This window comes from Arachis hypogaea, chromosome 15 (assembly GCF_003086295.3).
Source record: "Arachis hypogaea cultivar Tifrunner chromosome 15, arahy.Tifrunner.gnm2.J5K5, whole genome shotgun sequence".
NCBI lineage: Eukaryota > Viridiplantae > Streptophyta > Magnoliopsida > Fabales > Fabaceae > Arachis > Arachis hypogaea.
Window position 1 is genome coordinate 156477663 of NC_092050.1, and position 19029 is coordinate 156496691.

The 19029-nt window shown below is 32.2% G+C and overlaps 3 protein-coding genes across 3 annotated transcripts; 1 reads left to right on the top strand and 2 right to left on the bottom strand.

Moving 5' to 3' along the window:
• Positions 1-4285: 4285 nt before the first annotated feature.
• LOC112751668 (protein PSK SIMULATOR 1-like) lies at positions 4286-6202 on the top strand. Its single transcript, XM_025800882.3, has one exon. It carries the CDS (start codon positions 4670-4672, stop codon positions 6116-6118), a length of 1449 nt encoding a protein of 482 aa, XP_025656667.1. The 5' UTR covers positions 4286-4669; the 3' UTR covers positions 6119-6202.
• Positions 6203-8247: 2045 nt separating this feature from the next.
• LOC112751669 (1-aminocyclopropane-1-carboxylate synthase 6) lies at positions 8248-11495 on the bottom strand. Its single transcript, XM_025800883.3, has 3 exons — positions 10871-11495; positions 10616-10735; positions 8248-10318 (listed from the first exon to the last, which is right to left on the bottom strand). Exons 1-3 carry the CDS (start codon positions 11306-11308, stop codon positions 9296-9298), a joined length of 1581 nt encoding a protein of 526 aa, XP_025656668.1. The 5' UTR covers positions 11309-11495; the 3' UTR covers positions 8248-9295.
• A 637-nt stretch (positions 11496-12132) lies between these two features.
• On the bottom strand, positions 12133-14380 carry LOC112751670 (uncharacterized). The gene is made up of 5 exons (XM_025800884.3): positions 13903-14380; positions 13621-13822; positions 13431-13499; positions 13218-13344; positions 12133-13065 (listed from the first exon to the last, which is right to left on the bottom strand). The coding sequence occupies exons 1-5, from the start codon at positions 14153-14155 to the stop codon at positions 12562-12564; spliced, it is 1155 nt and encodes a 384-aa protein (XP_025656669.1). The 5' UTR covers positions 14156-14380; the 3' UTR covers positions 12133-12561.
• Between the last annotated feature and the right edge of the window lie 4649 nt (positions 14381-19029).

Genomic DNA, 19029 nt, shown 5'->3' on the forward strand with positions numbered 1-19029 from the left:
GGGGCAATGAAGGATTCATATGTTGAGTTGTCGGAAAATGAATAGCCATCCATGATCCCATCCTACATTGATATCTGTGTTTTTTTCTTTTTCTTTTTTTTTTCAAAAAAATAAAAAACAATTTTGATGACTTGATGCAATGCAAACTCCCTGATCCCTCCCTCTTTTGTTTTTTGTTTTTTGTTTTTTTTTTCAATTTTTATTTTGCATTGCTGAATATAATAAATTTAAAATCTTCTCTCTATCTTTTTTTTTTGTTTCCACTTTCTACGGTATCCCCCAACCCGACAGGTCAAAAACTAATCCGTCGCGGATCTGAACTCCATTAAAGGGTCTGCCGCTGGCCAATGGATTGTTGCATACATAAAGCGAAATTCAAACCCCCGACACTTATTTAAACGGACGAATGAGCTGACCACTCGACCAACCCAAGTTGGTTTTCTTTCTATCTTATTCTTATGGTTCAAGTAATAAGACAGCCTCTGCCTCTTCTACTATTATTGTGTCCATTTTCTCTCCCTTTTTCACACCACATGCCCCATTTTGTACACATCAGTACAAATTAAATTATAACATGCTATTCAGATATGTATTTAATTAATAATTATCAATTATCATCGACATCTCACCCCTTTTTTAAGAGAAAAAAAAATTGTGGACAGTGGAATGATTGTGCTTGCTCTACAGTCCCTCCGGTTTATCCTGAATTTACATAGAGGAAACAATTGCATTTAAAATTTAATTTCCTATATATAATCTTATTATCACGAACAAGATATCTTCTCTGTTCTCTCTTAATTAATTTTTTTTAAATTAAAAAATGATGGATACACAAAGTTAATGCATTATTTTTAGATTTAAAAATAATTAAATAATCAAATTACATGTACACTAAAATTAAGAATTTTTTATTTTAATAAATAAATTAATTATAATAATTATTAAAAAAATAATTTAAAAAATATTTACCAAAATAAATATTTCTCTCTTATCTCGTTTACATTATAAATGAGATAAGAGAGAATGTAAACGAGATAAGAGAAAAATATTTATTTTGGTAAATATTTTTTAAATTATTTATTTCAGTAATTATTATGATTAATTTATTTATTAAAATAAAAAATTCTCAAAATTAATTTCAATAAATTATTATATATTTATGTATAAATATATATTATTTCATTTCATATATTTTTATTATATTTTATATTCTAATATATATTTTATAAAAATTATGCGAGTAATTAATTTAAGGTTTAATTACTCTGTTAGTCCTTATAGTTTCGTGAAATTTTCAATTAGGTCCCTATACTTTTTTTCTTTTTAATTGGGTCCCTACACCAAATTTTTTTTTTCAATTAAGTCCCTCTTAGTAGTAATTGGCTTAATTTTATAGGGACCCAACTAAAACAAAAAGAATTGATATAGGGACCTAAATAAAAGGAAAAAAAGTGTAGGGACCCAATTAAAAAAAATTTTGGTAGAAGGACTCAATTAAAAGAAAAAAAAAAGTATAGGGATCTAATTGAAAATTTTGCGAAACTATAGGGATCAGGAGAGTAATTAACCTTTTTTATACTATAATAAACATTTTAACAAGTGTTTTAAAGACATATATTTCATGTTAATATTAGTTTGGTAAATATCTTAAGATAAATATATTGAGACAACATAATAGAAGCAAAGTTAATTATATCTATATTTGTTTTATTGGTTTTAGTTTTTTATTAGTAAGAATCAGACAAATTTTCTTTTAAGATAAATATATTTTGTCTATTTTTATATTCCCCAAATAAACTTAAGTTTTAATATATAATCTTTATATTTCTAGCCTATAAAGTTACTAGTACCACATAGATATGACCTAAATAACGTTTGTTAAAAATGTTTGGCAATCTTGTTAATTAAACTACTTTTTGAATTCTAAATATCTAATTTTGAGAATAACTCTTAATCTCTTATTAATCTTTGTTGAACAATTTTGACCTCTTAAACTAACTTATTTGAGTAATGTTACATGTGCCATCAACCGGTTTTGGCTTTAATTAATTAATTAATTAATTAAGGTGGAAACTCAGATGCAGTCGACTTTACGTGAAGTTGATAGTTGAGAGCCGTTAGATGATTTGACTGATTTGACTAATTTTTCATCTAACGACTCTCAACTATCAACTTCACGTGAAGTCGACTGCACCTGAGTTTCCAGCATTAATTAATTAATTACCCTCCGAACATAATTACCGAGATCTCCAAAACCACATTAAAAATGGAATTCAAGATATATAGAATAAAAAATTAATGTGTTTGGATCATTTTGCACCAACCTGGCCAACACATTCTTCATGCCACTAACACCATGTGACCAAGTGGATAGTGATGATTTTTCCTTTTCTTTATTTTTCCACCACCAAAATTCTGCACTGTGTCTATGTCTCTATGTAATGTGAAATGTGAAATGTGTAATATATATATATATATATATATATATATATATATATATATATATATATATATATATATATATATATACATCACTGTCCATGTTCTTAATCTTAGGGTAATTGTTTTTATGATGCCAACCCTCTCTGCATTTCACAACAACTACTACTAGTGTTTGTTTCAAGTCAAATTTGATCAAATATCCACACAAAGCACTATGAACACTTCTTTTCTGACAAATGATGTTACTTGTGTTTGCCACATAGATTTGTTTCTTTCATGTTTAAATCACATACACTGTTTTTAAACTCAGAACCGTTCCAAACCATCACAAACTCACTTTTGTAACATGTCATGTTATGTTTTACCTTCTACGCCAAATTAAGTGCTCAGGGATTAATTTAAATAATGGATTCAACAATAGGAATGTTTGAGCACTCATTTTGTTTATATAACTCACATGAGATCAATTTTTATATCTAATTTAGTAATATCAGAGTTTGTACTAACTAATTATACAAAATTAAAGAATACCAATAACACATTTTTTTAGTCTAGTAATACAAAAATTGCTGGTCAATGGAATAATTGATGAAGTCCTCTGAATTTTTTAGCCACAAAATTGAGTATTCCATGCTCAATTATAACTAGCTAAGAGAAAAAAATAATTAGGAGACCAAATTCATCGTCTTAATTTTTTTTTTGAATTTTTTATCTTTTTAATGTTTTTTAAAAAATAACATATATATATAAATTTGTATGTATTTAAATATTAAAAAAATAATTAAAAATAAATTAAGATTCTCAATTATTATTCTACTAAAAAATAGTCTCAAGTTTTCTTCTCCATTTTCTTTTTAATAATTTGGTATGCTTGCATGCATGTGAGTGAGTGAGAGGGAGATGACATTCTTAAATTAATTAAGGTAGTTAATCACATGACAAACAAATCCATGAGAATATAAAAAAAGTTTTGCTATCTTGTATTTTAAGCACACATTTTAAGATTATAAATTTAAAAATTATAAAAAATACAAAAAAAAATTAAATTTTTAATATATTTGTTTGTTTTTATTAAAAAAAATAAGATTTTTCACTACTAGTAATCTTATATATGATATGTGTAAAAGATACATGTTAACTAAATCAGCAAAAAAAAAAAAAAAAAAAAAAAAAGAGCCAACAATAAGTAGTCCTTTTTATAGTTAAAAAATATAATGACGATTCACATAAAAATAATTTTATGGGTAAAATATATTTTTTATACCCGAAGTTTCACAAAAGTTTTAAAAATATTCCTAAATTTTATTTTGTTTTAATTTTGTTTCAAAAAATTTCGATTTGCATCAAATATACCCTCAGAGGCTAAATTTTCAAAAGATTTAATACCAATATAACAATAATGCATGAAAATTATACTTAATTTGTTTGTGTTGAGGGATTGTTCTTATAAAATTGTTGTTGAATCGATCTTAAATATTTTGAAAAATTAGCTATATTTGATGCAAATCGAAAACTTCTGGGTCAAAATTAAAACAAAATAAAACTTAGGGATATTTTTAAAACTTTTATCAAACTTTAAGGACAAAAAATATACTTTACCCTAATTTTATATAAAGATAATAACTAAAAATTATTAAATAATTTAATATATTTAATTAAATTATTTAAAATAACATACATTAATATTTTAAACATCATAACTATCATTTTACTTGCAAATATCTTTCACATGATTAATTAGCTAACAAGAAAAATGTGTTCATATAAATACACATCCAAGACCAAAACACAATAGAAAAAGGTCCCTTTTTACCAACTAAGAAATCAATAATACAAAAAGGAGCAAAATACATGAACCAAGTGCATTGAAATCTAAATCCACCAGAGCTTAAAAGCAAAGAGAGGGGTTTTCAATCTTCATGATTAGTGAAGCTTCTTCTTCTTCTTAACTAAAAATGACACCATAACCAACACTATAATCAAAGTGCATGCATGTGGGATTGTGGGGCCCAATTAAGTCTAACCCTCCAAACTTTAAATACTCTCAATCTCACTCACCTCTTCACCCATCAAACCCTTTCTCTATCAGAATTAAAACACTTCAACTATTTTAACCTTTTTCTTAGTTCATGCATTTTCACAAACACATGGTGCTCGCACCTTAGCTTGCAACTAAACAACGATCTACTCTTCATCCTTCGAACCAAAACCGAAACTTTCTTTCACCATGGCCTTCGATTCGTGGCTCGGTAGGGTAAAAACCGCGCTTTCCAACGGGAAGAATCCCAAGTCAAAACGCGTTGCCGTTTTGTCATTCGAGGTCGCCGGCGTCATGTCGAGGCTCCTTCACCTCTATCAGTCGCTATCCGACGCCGCCGTCGTTCGCCTTCGAAACGATGCCGTTTCTCTTGAGGGTGCATTGAAGCTCGTTTCCAACGACGAGTCGTTCCTCCTCAGACTCGCCCGAGCCGAACTCGCTGAGTCAGTTCGAGTCGCGGCCGGCTCGGTGTCCCGACTCAGCTGCATGTGCAGCGATCCTTTTCTCCGATCGTTCCACCGAGTCTTCACCGAGTTTGCTAACTCGGGCTACGACCCGCACGCGTGGACACTCACCAATCCGAAGGAAATCGAAGCCAAACACAAGAAATTGGAGCGTTACGTGTCACTCACGTCAACGCTTCACAGAGAAATGGAAGAGCTTTCGGTTCTAGAAAGTGCGTTGAGAAAAGCACTTAGCCATAGTAGTAACAACAATAATGGTGAAGCTGAACCTTGTTCAGTTAACAATAAGGATCATCAGAAACTCTGTGATCTTCAGCAAAAGATTTTCTGGCAGAAGCAAGAGGTTAAGGAGTTAAAGGAGAAATCTTTGTGGAATAAAGGTTTCGATGGCGTTGTTTTGTTGCTTGTTAGGTTTGTTTTCACTGTGTTAGCAAGGATTAAGGTTGTGTTTGGAATTGGGCATTGTGTTCCTTATTTGTCTCGTAGTTTATCAGCTTCAGCCACTGTTTTTCCCTCCGATCAAAATCCCAATAGTGAAAATTATGCTATTCATGTTTCTAGGCCGTTCAAAAGTTTGAAGCTTGATGGGAATGGTGATTTGGGGTGTGGTGGTTTTTTTGAGTCTAATTGTAAGTTATTGAAGCCAATGAATGGTACTTTAGGTGCTTCAGCTTTGGCATTTCATTATGCCAATTTGATCATAGTTATGGAGAAGATGATAAAGTCACCACAATTGGTTGGTGTTGAAGCAAGGGATGATTTGTATGCAATGTTGCCAAGTAGCATAAGATCATCACTGAGGTCAAGATTGAAAGGTGTTGGATTCTCTGCTTGTGATCCTGTTCTTGCTGGAGAATGGAGAGAAGCATTGGGGAGGATTCTTGGTTGGATTTCACCATTGGCACATAACATGATTAGGTGGCAGAGTGAGAGGAGCTTTGAGCAGATGAACATGATGGTTCCAAAGACCAATAGTAATGTGTTGTTGTTGCAGACTTTGTTCTTTGCAGACAAAGAGAAGACAGAAGCTGCCATAACTGAGCTGCTTGTTGGTTTGAACTATATTTGGAGGTTTGAGAGAGAAATGACTGCTAAGGCTTTCTTTGAAGGATGCAACAACAGTTTCAATGGCTTGTTAAATGTTAACCATTCAGAAACCCAGTTAAGGACTTGACTAAGTAGATCATCATGGGTTTCTAAACTTTTGTATGACAGTCATGAGTAATGCAAGTTATAGACAAAAATTTTAAGCTGACTATATTTAACATAATTCTCCTCTTTTATCTGAGATTGGGGTTCGGATATGCGAAACTTTGTAACAAAGTTTAACAGCTGAGTTATCTGTTATTAATGCTAAGTAGCTAGAAAATAATTAAAATTCTCTTTCTGAAATACTGAATAATAATAGCACCGCTTGTCTACCTATCCAAAAGTAAGTTTTATGTTATATCATTATCAGAAGATATTAGGAGTCCATAGGATTTTTTTTTCCTTTGCTTTATCTCCTTCAGTTTTTCCCTTCTTAAGTTCTTATTTCTCCCGTTCTAATTTGTTTCTACCAATTTTGTGTTGGTCAGGAACATAGATGTTATGTCTGTGACATGAATTTTTTAGTAAAATTTCCTTAATCATGTGGAAATATTCCTACAAAAGTTCCCTTATAATTTTATCATCATCTACTGTTGATATGCATAGTTTAATCCTGTTGGTTTCTGTCGCTGCATCAATAGTTTCAGATTCAGTTTTCTACAGTTCATGTGATGAGTAATAAATTACTAATTATATTATGACCAACCCTACCATATTGATAGGCACTAATTTCACCATTCAGATTGGAGTGGACCCTACTAATTTCTACATCTCACATTCCCACTACCCTAATAAGTTCATATAGGAAACTTCTTTAGTTCTTTTATTTCAGCTAATCAGTAATTTGCAAATTGATAGATTAAAGTCAGATAATTGGGGTAAACATCCTCATTTGCATAAATGTTTAATTTGATTAAGTTATTCAAAACTCAAAAGCATTACTTTCAGCAAGGACAAAATTCAAAAACTCTTCTCTTCCAACTTGTTGGTTTCTTTCCTTTGTTATTTTTCTGTTATATTAGGTATTGATGGTCTTTTTTCTTCTTTTGATGGATCTTCCTTTTACTAACAGACACAACAGCTCACAGTTCTGCGAATAATAAGTGGTCCTATGTTCAATTTTCCAGTAAATGCCACCACCTTTTCCAATTTGTGTAACTGTAGCACCCTACACAACATCATTGGCCAAGCAACTTCTTTTTTTTATTAATTTCTACTATATAGCAGGTTGTGAAGGAATAGATAAAATTATATTATTACCTCTAACCCCTTTTATTCTATTTCTTTTCTTTCATTTATATTCTTACTCTATTTCTGTTTGTTCAGACTTGAGTAGTTCATCAAAATAAAGATGGGAAAAAAAGAGGAAAAGAATGCAAGATGTATTGAGATCTTTGATTTTATTTTAGTGCTACTCACATGAAGATAATAGTTAAGTTGACACGTATTATGTTAAACAATTTAATCAAATATATCAAATTATAATTTAATCAAATATATCAAATCATTCGACAATTTTCAGCTATTATTTTCACATGAAAACATCTTTTACATGAGTAGTCATATTTTGTTTTAGTTAGAAACACAGGATTTACTATCAGCAATAGGGATTAATCTCTTCATTGAGAGAGCATTTTAAAACGATAAACTACTAGTTATAAAGTATTGATAGGGATTGAATCTCCAATTACATTATTAAAGTAAGAAATTAGCTACCATGACACAGAACTCATGCATATATATATATATATCTTGAGATCTATGAGTAGTAGTTCTCAATGCACTTGACCGTTGTTGCCGCCATGTGGTGATGGAAACTTGATTCAAGTGGCCCAAAAGGGCAATTGGCACTCCCCATAGTTCTTCTACAGCATTATAGAGTCCAAGTTGAAAATGCCCTTTTTATCTCCATGGAACAAATGCCATTCTATAGTTTAGCAAAATCAACAATAATTTTAAATTTTTTTACTTTGACCTTAACTTTCTATCTGGTATCCAGCCATGTGCTGGTAACATGGATGGAGAGCATTCAAAATTTTGATATCACTTTATGAAGACATAAAGTTTATAGACCTAGACTATTTTAGGATTGGCTTTGAAATTTAATTTTTTTTGCATTGACTGTATAAAAACATTTATATTGATAAAGCAATAAGAATATTATCTTCAAACCCTTTGACCCAAATATATTTAAAAGATAAAAACAAAATAAAATCTCTTCAAATACAGGAATATCTCATTAAGCAAAATTATTCAATATCATTCCACACAGAAAACATGTGATAGTCTAAAATAAACCCTGCATTTATAACTTTATATAACAGTGGTCAAGAACAATTCGTGCTTCTTTCATAGAATGTCCCTTTCCTTTGTACATGTCCAAGTCTGGCTTCCATAACTAGAACAACTGAACAAGTGGTGCTTCTTGAATCGATTCTATTAGATATTTAGATTTGAACATCATGATAATATGTCAATGTCATTGTCAATTTGTCATTGTTAATTTGTCATTCAAGTAGCCCACCAAAACCTACAATAAATGAGAAAAACCGGTTCCCCAATGATAAATTAACTCCCCAATTTTTCTTTTTCTTTCAATTATTTCTATCATATAAAGTTTGATTAAGGATAAGTTAAAGAAAAGAAAGAGATGAATGAATGAATGAATAAATTAATTGATTAATCTTGTACTACCCCAAACCAAAAAGGCAGTGTCCTTTAGACCTCCCCCTTGGATGTACTAAACCAAAAAACTAATTTTATCCTAGGGAATATTGAAGAACCACAAGATTATAAAATCTGCAACTGAATTGTTTCAAATTGCATTTTTCTTGATTGCATAAAAGTGAATATCATACCAACTTTTATTATTTTTAGCCTCAATTTTGTGCAGAAAATCACAAGAAAGCAAACTTTGTTGGATCCTGCACCTTTGCATGAGTGGAACTGGCCTAGCAGGTTGGTTGAGGCAAAATCTATGGAGTACATTCCAAGGTCAAAACTGGACTGCATCTGCACTCCAACAAATTCTCATCTTCGATCTGCCTACAGAATTTAAATCCACCTCTTTCAATTTACTCAGTTAGATCTCTCTTGCAAACTTTTTTGGGGTTACTCCGTCGAGGTTGCGCATTCTAATCAAAATCCTGGATTCCAGAAGATAGCTGAACTTGACAACCAGGGGTGTATATGTACCTTTTACAAAATTCCCAAAAGCAGCAACCTCTGGCAAAACCAAATTTGTCAGGAAAATAAGTGAACTTCAACTAGAGGATTTACAAACTTCAACAACTCTCCTAATCCTTTCAATAACTAGAGGAATCTCTTCCAAAGACATAGTAGTAAAACAAATGCGAAACCATCCGGGTTCTATGCAATGGCAGGCTGATCCGGGGGTAATATTGATCTTAGCAATACTCATAAACTTCTCCCATAGTTCAAGTTCACCTTTCTCACTGTAAGGTTTGATTAATCCACTCATATCAGCCCAACAGAACATACCACCGCTGCTCTTGGCACACTTAATTCCTAGTTTACTTAAAGCATCCACAAATTCATGGTGTACTTGGCGCATTCTGTTCCGGTTGGTTTCAAAGTAATCCTGAATAAATTTTTTATCCGAAAGCATTGATGTAACTAGCCTCTGAGTTGGAGCAGATATAGAAGAAAATCTACATAACTTCCTAGCAGTAGCCAAGACATTCTTGTTGAATGAATATATAACCCCAACTCTAAAGCCAGCTAGTGCAAGGTCCTTGGACAGACCATATATTATATGAATTCGTCTCTTGTCTATATATTCTGAATCCGACTCAAGAATTTCAGCTATGCTGACAAATTTCTCACTTCCATACGTGGAGCCTGCAAATACTTCATCAACAATGAGATGAATATTTTTATCTTCGGCAAAGTCTATGAGATTGTAAAGCATGTCCTGTGTCAGCATATTGCCAACAGGATTCGAAGGGTTGGAAACAAGAATTCCGCGAACCTTGACTCCTCGTTTTCTTGCTTGACTATATGCCTGTTCAAGAGCTGTCATACTTAGATTAAAATTGTCAGCGCTGCGACAGTGAACAGGTATTAGATCTACCCCGGGACGCCATCTAACATCTCTGTCAAAACCTGGATAGTACGGTGTAGGGACAAGGAATGCATTCCCATGGTCTGCCAAGCAGAAGGATAGTATCTCAATTGCAGGAGTTGCACCAGCTGTTAACACCATATTAGATGTGTCAAAATGCACCGATCCTCCCATTACTTGATGCATAAAATCGGACAAGGCCTACAGAACCAAGGCAAACAATGTCTATAAGAACAATATGCCCTTAACTGAAATGACTGAACACCAAGCACAATACCATAACTGGAACCGAAAGTGACAAACACAGAACAGCATGCCCCAAAGGGTATTAATTTCCAAAACTGTCAATTACTCTGTGTTTTACAATGTTAATTACATGCAATGACTTACAGAATAGATACAATTTTCAGAAGACATGCAAATATCACCATCCTCATTCAAAATTCCCTAAAACATAAATTGCATAATCCAATCCTAAAAGAAGGAAAAAATTCTTACCAGTTTGAGTTCGTCAACTCCATCAAATGCCTGATACGTTGCAATCCCATTAATACTCAAACCATCGTCACCACCACTGCCCCACTTCCGCATCCAATCCCCAATCAAATCCAAACTCAACTGAAACCAAAAAAAAAAAAATCAGCAACAAAACGACAATTATTAATTTTTCTTTTACTATTTAAAAAAAAAGAAAGAAAGAAAAACGAACATCGTAGAATCCGAAAAATAATAATTAGAGAGAGAGTGACGAACCGTGTTATCGGACAAACCAAGCTGGATGATTCCATCGGGGTTGGTGAGCTTGTGATAGGGATCACGTGAGGCTCTGTTGAGGCCAACGTAGTAAGCTGAATCGTCGTCGGAGATGGTAGTGGCGAGCCTGGAGAGGCGCACGCCGGTGAGGGATCCCCTGGACGAGAGGTTGGAGCGCGACGGCGTCCGCGGCAGCTCCGGAAACGAGGAAGAAGGCGAAGGAGGGTTGGAGGAGGGGTGTTTGTCGTTGGAACGACGTCGTTTCTTGAGGTACAGCTGGAAGAAGTAGAACAGCGCACACGGGATTAACGACCCTAGCAAGATTCCACCGCGACCTTGAACCACGCCTTGCAGCGGAACGATTAGCTTCATCCCTGTCGAAGATGAAGAAGGCGAAGAGGTTTTGGATTTGGATTCGGGTTCTCGGGTTCGGGTCATGGGAAGACCCGAGTGAATTGAATGAATGTATGAAATGAAAGGAAGGAAGATTAGATGAGAGCTCAGAAGAAGAGAAGAGAAGAGAATATCCACTCAACTGTGCCCAACCTTGCTACTCTTTTTTGTCTTTTGCTTTGTTTTCATAAAAAACAACACAGTTTACTTAATTAATTCACTTAAATATGTAAATTAGGCAAAATTTGAAGGAAAAAAATTATATATATAGATTAAAATTAATTATTATATATTTGTATATATATATTTTTATTTAATTTATTTTAATATATATTTTATATTAATAATTAATTTTCACGATTAATTTTCTGAATTTGTCATTATATATATATGGAATCTAAGCAATGACCATGTACCAAATTAGATGACGTCATATATGAGAGAATTTGATTAATATAAGTCAGTTTTTATACTGTAGATTTTTCCAGCATTTTCTATTTTGGGGGCTTATTAGTATATTGTTATCTCGTTGGCTTCAACCGGATCCAGTCCTCGGAAACATGAACACACGTGATGATTTAATGTTTTCGTTTCTTTTATTTTGGATTGTTGACTTCTTTAGATTCGGTTTTAAGGGAAAAACTAGAGAGTAAAGACATAAAGAGCGTCTGTTTAAGTCTCGAGTGGTTGGTGATATTTCATAGCTTTTTAGTTTTCTTGTTATATAATTATATTAGAGTTGTTCCACAAATACTAATATCACTTTATAGTAGTAAGAATATCATTTTTCCTTTTGTTCTTAACATTACAGAGCATAGCTGCATAGTAGTTCAAATTATAATTATTTTTTGTTAAAAGTGAAAGTAATAAAGTATATTAACAATGATTTTTCATAAACAATCTCAGCCATCTCAATCTAAGTGACAGTTCAGTATGATCATAAATGAATGAGAACATAACATATTGGCGATTTTCACATGTGCTTTCATCCAAGCCAGCACAACCCCACCAGTGTTGAAAAACCAGACCATGCCCCACAGAGCTTTTCATCAGCCAAATGGAAATTCAGATTTGTTTCAAGGTATTTGTTATGATTGTAAGTGATAATTTTTTATAAAGAAAAAATAAAAAAACAAAATTTAAAAAAAAAAAATCTAAATGCATACATTGAAAACTTTTCTTTTCACAGAAAATATTTACCTTTAGCTCACTTGCAAAATTTCATGTGATTGATGTTGACAATGGTATCTTATTTTCTCACCAATTCTCCAATGGAAGTGAACTAAGACTGCTAATTATTATGCAAGTTCACCTTCCTCTAATTCAGGAAATAGTCCACAGCTACCAATTAAATCTATATAGTTTGCTGTATTCTTGGCAAATTTATCCAAACCAAGCAGGTCATCAGGATTCATTTGAGCCATAAGAGCATCATAGAAATCCATCAAGTCTTGATCACTGTCAAATGCTATGTCTTTAGAGAGTTTTGCTTCCTTGTTTTCCGGAAGTGAATGTTTAGTCAAAGTTTCTTCTTCAAGTATAGGCTTATCTGATGATTCATTTGATGCTTTTTCATATGCAGTGTTGTTGTTCTGATATTCTACCACCTCCTCCCTAAAAGGCACATCTTCTTGACTTTGATTACTTTCATTGTTGTGATTGACATTCTTATTAACTTCAAAATTGGATACTTGATATGGTGAGAAAACATAAACAATAGGATATTCCAAAATAATTATATCTGCTAACTGTTGTCCTATTGGTGCTTTCATATCCAACTCCTTCAAGGGTGACTTAGGACCCTGTAATAAATGAACTAGTTGTAAGGTTGAATCAAATTCATTGGATTCTAATATAATACTTTAAATATAACTTAGAGATAAGGTCTCGGTAGCATGCTTTAAGTATAAGGCAAAATCAAAGTGACACTAACAATCTTAGTAAAGAAATCAACCTTTGGCCGGATAAAAAGCTTGAGAGAATCCAGCTGTTGCTCACAAAATTGCCTTAGCTGATGGTTCCATGGACCAGGTTTGAGGTGTTTCTCTAAAATGGAGCAGAAGCTTGCATTTTCATTGACTCTAGAAAACATAACATAAAAATGCTATCAAGAAACAAAGTTGTGTATTTTCAGAGCATTCATTATTACAATGAAAAAATGTCTTACTCGTGGTCATGTAGAATAATATTGGTTGAGTGAAAACGCCATTCAATTGTCCAAGATATATACTTCTTCCTGATAGCATTGTACATATTTATTAGTAACTTGCTTAGAAACAAAATAATGTATATGTATCAGACACTAGGTATGTAGAAATAAACCCTTGCATGATTTGATGAGTATAAAATGAATATACCTTTTGTCATATTGAGATTGGTTATTCTGTCTTCTTGACATTCCATTGGGGAGAAAAAGAAGTTTTGTTCTTCTGCTCCAAGCAGCACTTTGTAGGCTTCTAAGGTGATGAGGCAACCTAAACTTTTTATGCAAACCCAATTGAGCTCTCATTCTATGAGCAGATTCAACCACCCTCTTCACCTCCTCCAGCATATTATAATCTATATAACAAATATAAATATAATTCATTAAACTAAAGAACTATGGTATAGGATTCAATAAATGGTGAAGGAAGCAGTACCAGATAATAGGATATTGTCATCAAAGTGAGAAAGAGGAACAAAGTGAGTGATGTTCCTCTTGCCATTACAACCAGTGCGAGCTTTGTGAAGTTTAACACAAGGAAGACTGCATGAGTGAAAGGAGCATCCAGGGCACTTGTATTTTGATGGCTTAGATTTGCATTCTTCACATGACAATGCACTTAGTTTTTTTGGTAAATCATTTTCAACTTCTTCTTGTTCTTCTTCCTTCGTTGGCAAAGAATCAAACATGTCGTGTGCATGCAACAATTAAATGCGTTGTGGGTGCAGCTGCCACAGGGAAAAGAAAAAATTGGTTCTAGAAATTATAGCAAATTTTTGGTGTATGAGACTAACGAGATAAAGTATTTAAGTTTTCTTGTGCATGCAATAATAAATTGCGTTTAGGGTTCCGCAGTCACAATAGAAAAGATTGAAAAATTGCTTGTAGAACAGTAGAAGTTATAGGAATTTTGGTGTATGAGAGGACAATAACGAAATTTGTTTTTGTCAGAGCACAATAACGATTGGAATTGTAGTAGAAACTAGAAAGCATAGCCCAGGCCCAACTATAGTTTGGATCGGTTTAATTGGACGTTTTACTCTTATCCAAACAAATTGGAATATTATGACCACACACAAATTGGAATATTAATTTTTATTTTTTATTAAAAAATAATAAATTTAATTTTAATGCGCTATTAGTATAAAACAATTTCACAGGCATATCCAATTACGTAATGTCATATTAGCAAAAATAATTATTTTTTACAATGACTACATGAATAACCATTTAAAATAGTACATGTGATTAAATAATTGTGTAAAATATTTTATATTATTAGTATATATACCAAAATTAAACTAAAAAATAATTTCTCATTCCATTTCGATAATAGGTATCTCTTTCATGTTTTAGGTTTATTGAAAAATGACAAATTCTTTGAGCAAAGGGGGAGGGAGGATTGGAGATTGGGTTTCGGTTTTAGCAAAGAGCATACCTTTACGCGGGCAAATAGCCAAATAGGCAAATACATATAAAAATATACTTAGTATTTTTTTTTTTTGTGACTAAAAATATATTTAGTATAGTTGTTAGTCATGTTTGATCCAAATTAATATAAAATTATTGGCTCTCTAGCTCTATTGTAATAATAATACAATTTAAAAAAAAAATATTATTATTTATATTCATAAAAAATGTAAATACTGATAAATATACCCATTAAAAAAAACTCATCTTGTAATTATGGAAAGTAATTTCCGTATGCCAAAAGTGTTCTGATGTTGATTATGTACTTAGTTCATTAATATCCGAACCTACATAGTAATAAAATTCCTCAAAACCTATTTATGTGTATTCTATTTTTTTTTTTTATTAAGGAATGGAACAAAGAACTTTTTTTCCCCCGTGCCCTAACAGAGCTTAGTTATCGTCGTTACTACCATCCCAAATCAGAGAAGACGATCGAAGCACCTCCTTTCTGTGACAAATAGTTCTCCCATTTAATCAAATAGATTATACATAGTAGGGCATCGTTGAAAGCATCTCACCATCACTACCCGTAACCTACAATCGTTGCTCCACGAAGAACAGAAGTATGCCACTTCCAATTTTTTCAAGTTAGACTAATTCTGCTCCTTTCTCGGATGTTCTGATTAGTTTTTATGGGCTTGAGAAATGTTAGAAAATTGGGTTAGGATTAGAATTTTCGTTGCTATGTTGTTATCTGTAATGACATGGAATGATAGCTTAGATTATATTGTCTTGCTTGTAGGGATGGCCACCATTCGTATAATTCTGTCTATTAATTATAGAAGAAGGTTTGAGAGAGACCCATGTGGGAAGCTTGTGTATATTGGTGGAAAAGTAATAGAGATTGAGAGGGTTAATATGGATATCTTCAATAGATTTTTCATAAGTGATTTGCTAAAGGACAATGGATATATGTCCATCACTGATTTTTATTAGTTAGAACCTACTAAGGAGCTTGATAATGGGATAAAATTATCAAGGGATGATATGGATACAGTTAAAATATATCAGGCAGCTGTGAAGAATGATAACAAAATTGAGTTATATACAGAGCATCCTATAAATGATCCTGTTATGGTTGAAGAGAATATTACTCCAACAAAGATGAAATTGAAGAATTATGCCAAAAAGATTCCAACTCCAAAGAAGACTCCAAGAAAAAAACTTATAGTTGTTGAGGATGATGATGCTAAATAGTGGATTATGTACAAGCTTATTGTTTACAGCCTGGTCACCATAAGAAAAGTTGTAAGAAGAGAACAGAAGCAATGGCTGAAGGGAGTGGTGTGCCGTGCGCCTCAAGAGCATGCTGCTGTGGGGGATGAAGATGCCGACCAATTGGTCAAAATATATTGGGAGAAAATCTTAGAAATTGCAGATGTTGAAGCAGCAACTACTATTGGTAAGGGAAGTGGTTCAACAACCCCATAGGATGTAGTTGTAACTGTCATTTCATTTGCTGCATATTTTATTTGTCATTTACCATTGAATTTGGTCTCATACCTAATTTTTTGCTTCTTGTTTCAACTCTAATAACCTCAAGCAAATTTTCAATCAAACCCTCCACCAAATTCTCAACCACAACCTTTATCGAACCCTGCACTAAACAAAAAGCCTGTTAAAAAAAATGTTAAGAGACTTCCTCTAAATATTTCGTCATCTACCAGACCTCTATCTATAAACCCTTTCACAAATAACTCAGAAACTGCATCTATGGTTATACCCCAAATAATGCAAGGTGCTAGTGTTGGGATCAACACACGTTTTATGCCGTTTATGTCTATACCTGGTGTAACATCAACTGTTAGAGGTAGAGGGCCAATTGTCAAAGATAGAGGCAGTTGGTAATTTCTAAAAAAATATCTGCAGCTAAGTTATCCTCCTCCAGTAGATCAGTAATACTGTATCAAACGAGAGCAGTAACTCAACTCCAATACCATAGATGTTTAGTTGATGGAAACTATGTTGTCAACACATTAGTTCAATCTTGTTTTGGAATGCATTAAACTTTTGTTTTTGTTTTGTTGGTATTTTTATGTAATCAAAAGAGATAGTAAATTCTTTTTATTTTATTTTGGTGTTATGGTGTATTTGCTATGAAGCACGGACACTTTGCTGAGTTGTCGTGTTTGCGTGTTGGACACATTTCGGACACGACACTCACTGATACTCGTTCGACACGCGTGTCTAATGTGTCCAACCGTGTCTTAATAAAAAATAAATAATTCTTTTCCGGACACGCCTGAACACACCTAAATACCATTATGTATCAGCGTGTCCAGTCTTATTCTTAACATATATTCTTAAAATAAATTTAAATATAGTATATATTATCATTTATTAAAACAAAAAAATATTTTAAATACTTGATTCAAACTTCTTGTCATATTAAGAATAGGAAATAATAATAAACAACAAGGATCTCCAAACACACCAATACTATATTGGTGAATTATATGTTAAATATGTAAGTTTACAGATTTTTTCTTTAATAGAATGAAAGAGAGATTAATAAAGGTAGAACCCACATTTTGAATAATAATAAAATAATAAAAAATAACTATAAAAAGAATTATATTCTCTCTCTATACCACTCCAATCTGTACAGTAGAGTGTCTCTACTATATTTTGATCCCTAAATACAAGTTACAAGCTAAACAAAATACATTTTCCAAGTCATGGTTGCTGCTTGTCCTCATTTCACCCTTAAGTTTTTCCATCTTCCTTTGCCATCATAGAGAAGGCTTCATGATTCTTCCCTCCAACTACAATGATTGTCAACCCATCTTCATGTCTCGCAAAAGAATGCTCTATATTCCTTTTAACTAACGATTTTGCTAGACCCTCCGAACTTTATTCGATCTCATCTACCCACACAAAGTATTTAAAGTCTCTTATTTAAAAAATTAAAATACTCACTCAACTGTCAATTAAAATTAAAAAAAATATATAACTTTCACAAAAAAAAAATTGCATAGCCATTACCTTTCAGAGAGTAGGACATCAGATGAACTATCTATTTGGATTTGTTATGTGTCAGATTCTATCAACGCAACCTTTGAACCATAGAAGCATCTTCCGTCAAGTTTCTTTTCCTTTTTATTCTTCGAATTCGAAGCATTATTGCAACTTGCATTACTTGTAGTAGAGTTAAATATGTGCAAAGACATCTCTAGGAATTAAAGTATTTTTCTTTGTCAGTGTTCGTATTCGAGGAACAAAGAAACATGAAATGGTTTTAATCTCTGAAATGGTCACTTGTCTTCGTTACCATACACGTAGATAGGTTTGGAGGAGTTTTGTTACCATATAGATTTGGATACTAACAGACTCAGTGCGTAACTAATGTCAGGATATTTCTGACATACGGAGGTCATCTTCTATGATTATAAGATGAGTTTTTTTTTTCTATAGATATATTTGTTAATGTTTATATCTTTCAAGAATACAAATAATAATTTATTCAAATAATAAAATAAAATTTAAAAAATAATTTTCCTTAAAAATAATAAAAAATTGCTGGTTTAAGTTAAATCTAACAAGAAATATTCCAATTCAAAAAAAATATTAATCTATTGAATTGGAGAGTTTTATACTTCTATATATCTTTCTTAAATATCGCATTAAGATTTGTTTTTGACATACTTGTTTTACTATTATATTACAACTTAAATTCAAATTGTAGGTAGTTTTTTTTTTTACAACTATCATGAATTATCATTTATCAATGAATTATACTCTAATTATTATATAATATAATTCAAAAACCTATAAAAGAAAAACCACACACTCATACACAAGAATGGCTTAATTATTGGATATAGAAAATTTTAGAAATTGATTTTATATATGCATCACATTGAATTTATACCCCAAGGTGAAACTTGTAACATCAACTTCTTTAAACGAATAAGATATATATAGTTGGATCTAGGTTGTTTTCAATAAGATTTGAGATGGAGTCAAATGACCCATCATTTTTGAAATCTCAGGAGCGTATGTGCTTTGATTTTTATATAGGTTTGGAGCAAAAGACAAAGTTGTCCTTATTTTCATGTGCATGAAGCTGTGACAGGCGAGGACAAATCCG

Excerpts from the sequence above, each read along its gene's own strand:
- LOC112751668 (XM_025800882.3), top strand. The coding sequence starts at position 4,670 with ATGGCCTTCGATTCGTGGCTCGGTAGGGTAAAAACCGCGCTTTCCAAC.
- LOC112751669 (XM_025800883.3), bottom strand. The coding sequence starts at position 11,308 with ATGACCCGAACCCGAGAACCCGAATCCAAATCCAAAACCTCTTCGCCT. Across the intron at positions 10,736-10,870 it reads TTGGTTTGTCCGATAACACG|TTGAGTTTGGATTTGATTGG; the intron begins GTTCGTCACTCT and ends TTTTGGTTTCAG. Across the intron at positions 10,319-10,615 it reads GAGTTGACGAACTCAAACTG|GCCTTGTCCGATTTTATGCA; the intron begins GTAAGAATTTTT and ends TTGGTTCTGTAG.
- LOC112751670 (XM_025800884.3), bottom strand. The coding sequence starts at position 14,155 with ATGTTTGATTCTTTGCCAACGAAGGAAGAAGAACAAGAAGAAGTTGAA. Across the intron at positions 13,823-13,902 it reads TGACAATATCCTATTATCTG|ATTATAATATGCTGGAGGAG; the intron begins GTACTGCTTCCT and ends TTTGTTATATAG. Across the intron at positions 13,345-13,430 it reads ATTATTCTACATGACCACGA|AGTCAATGAAAATGCAAGCT; the intron begins GTAAGACATTTT and ends TATGTTTTCTAG.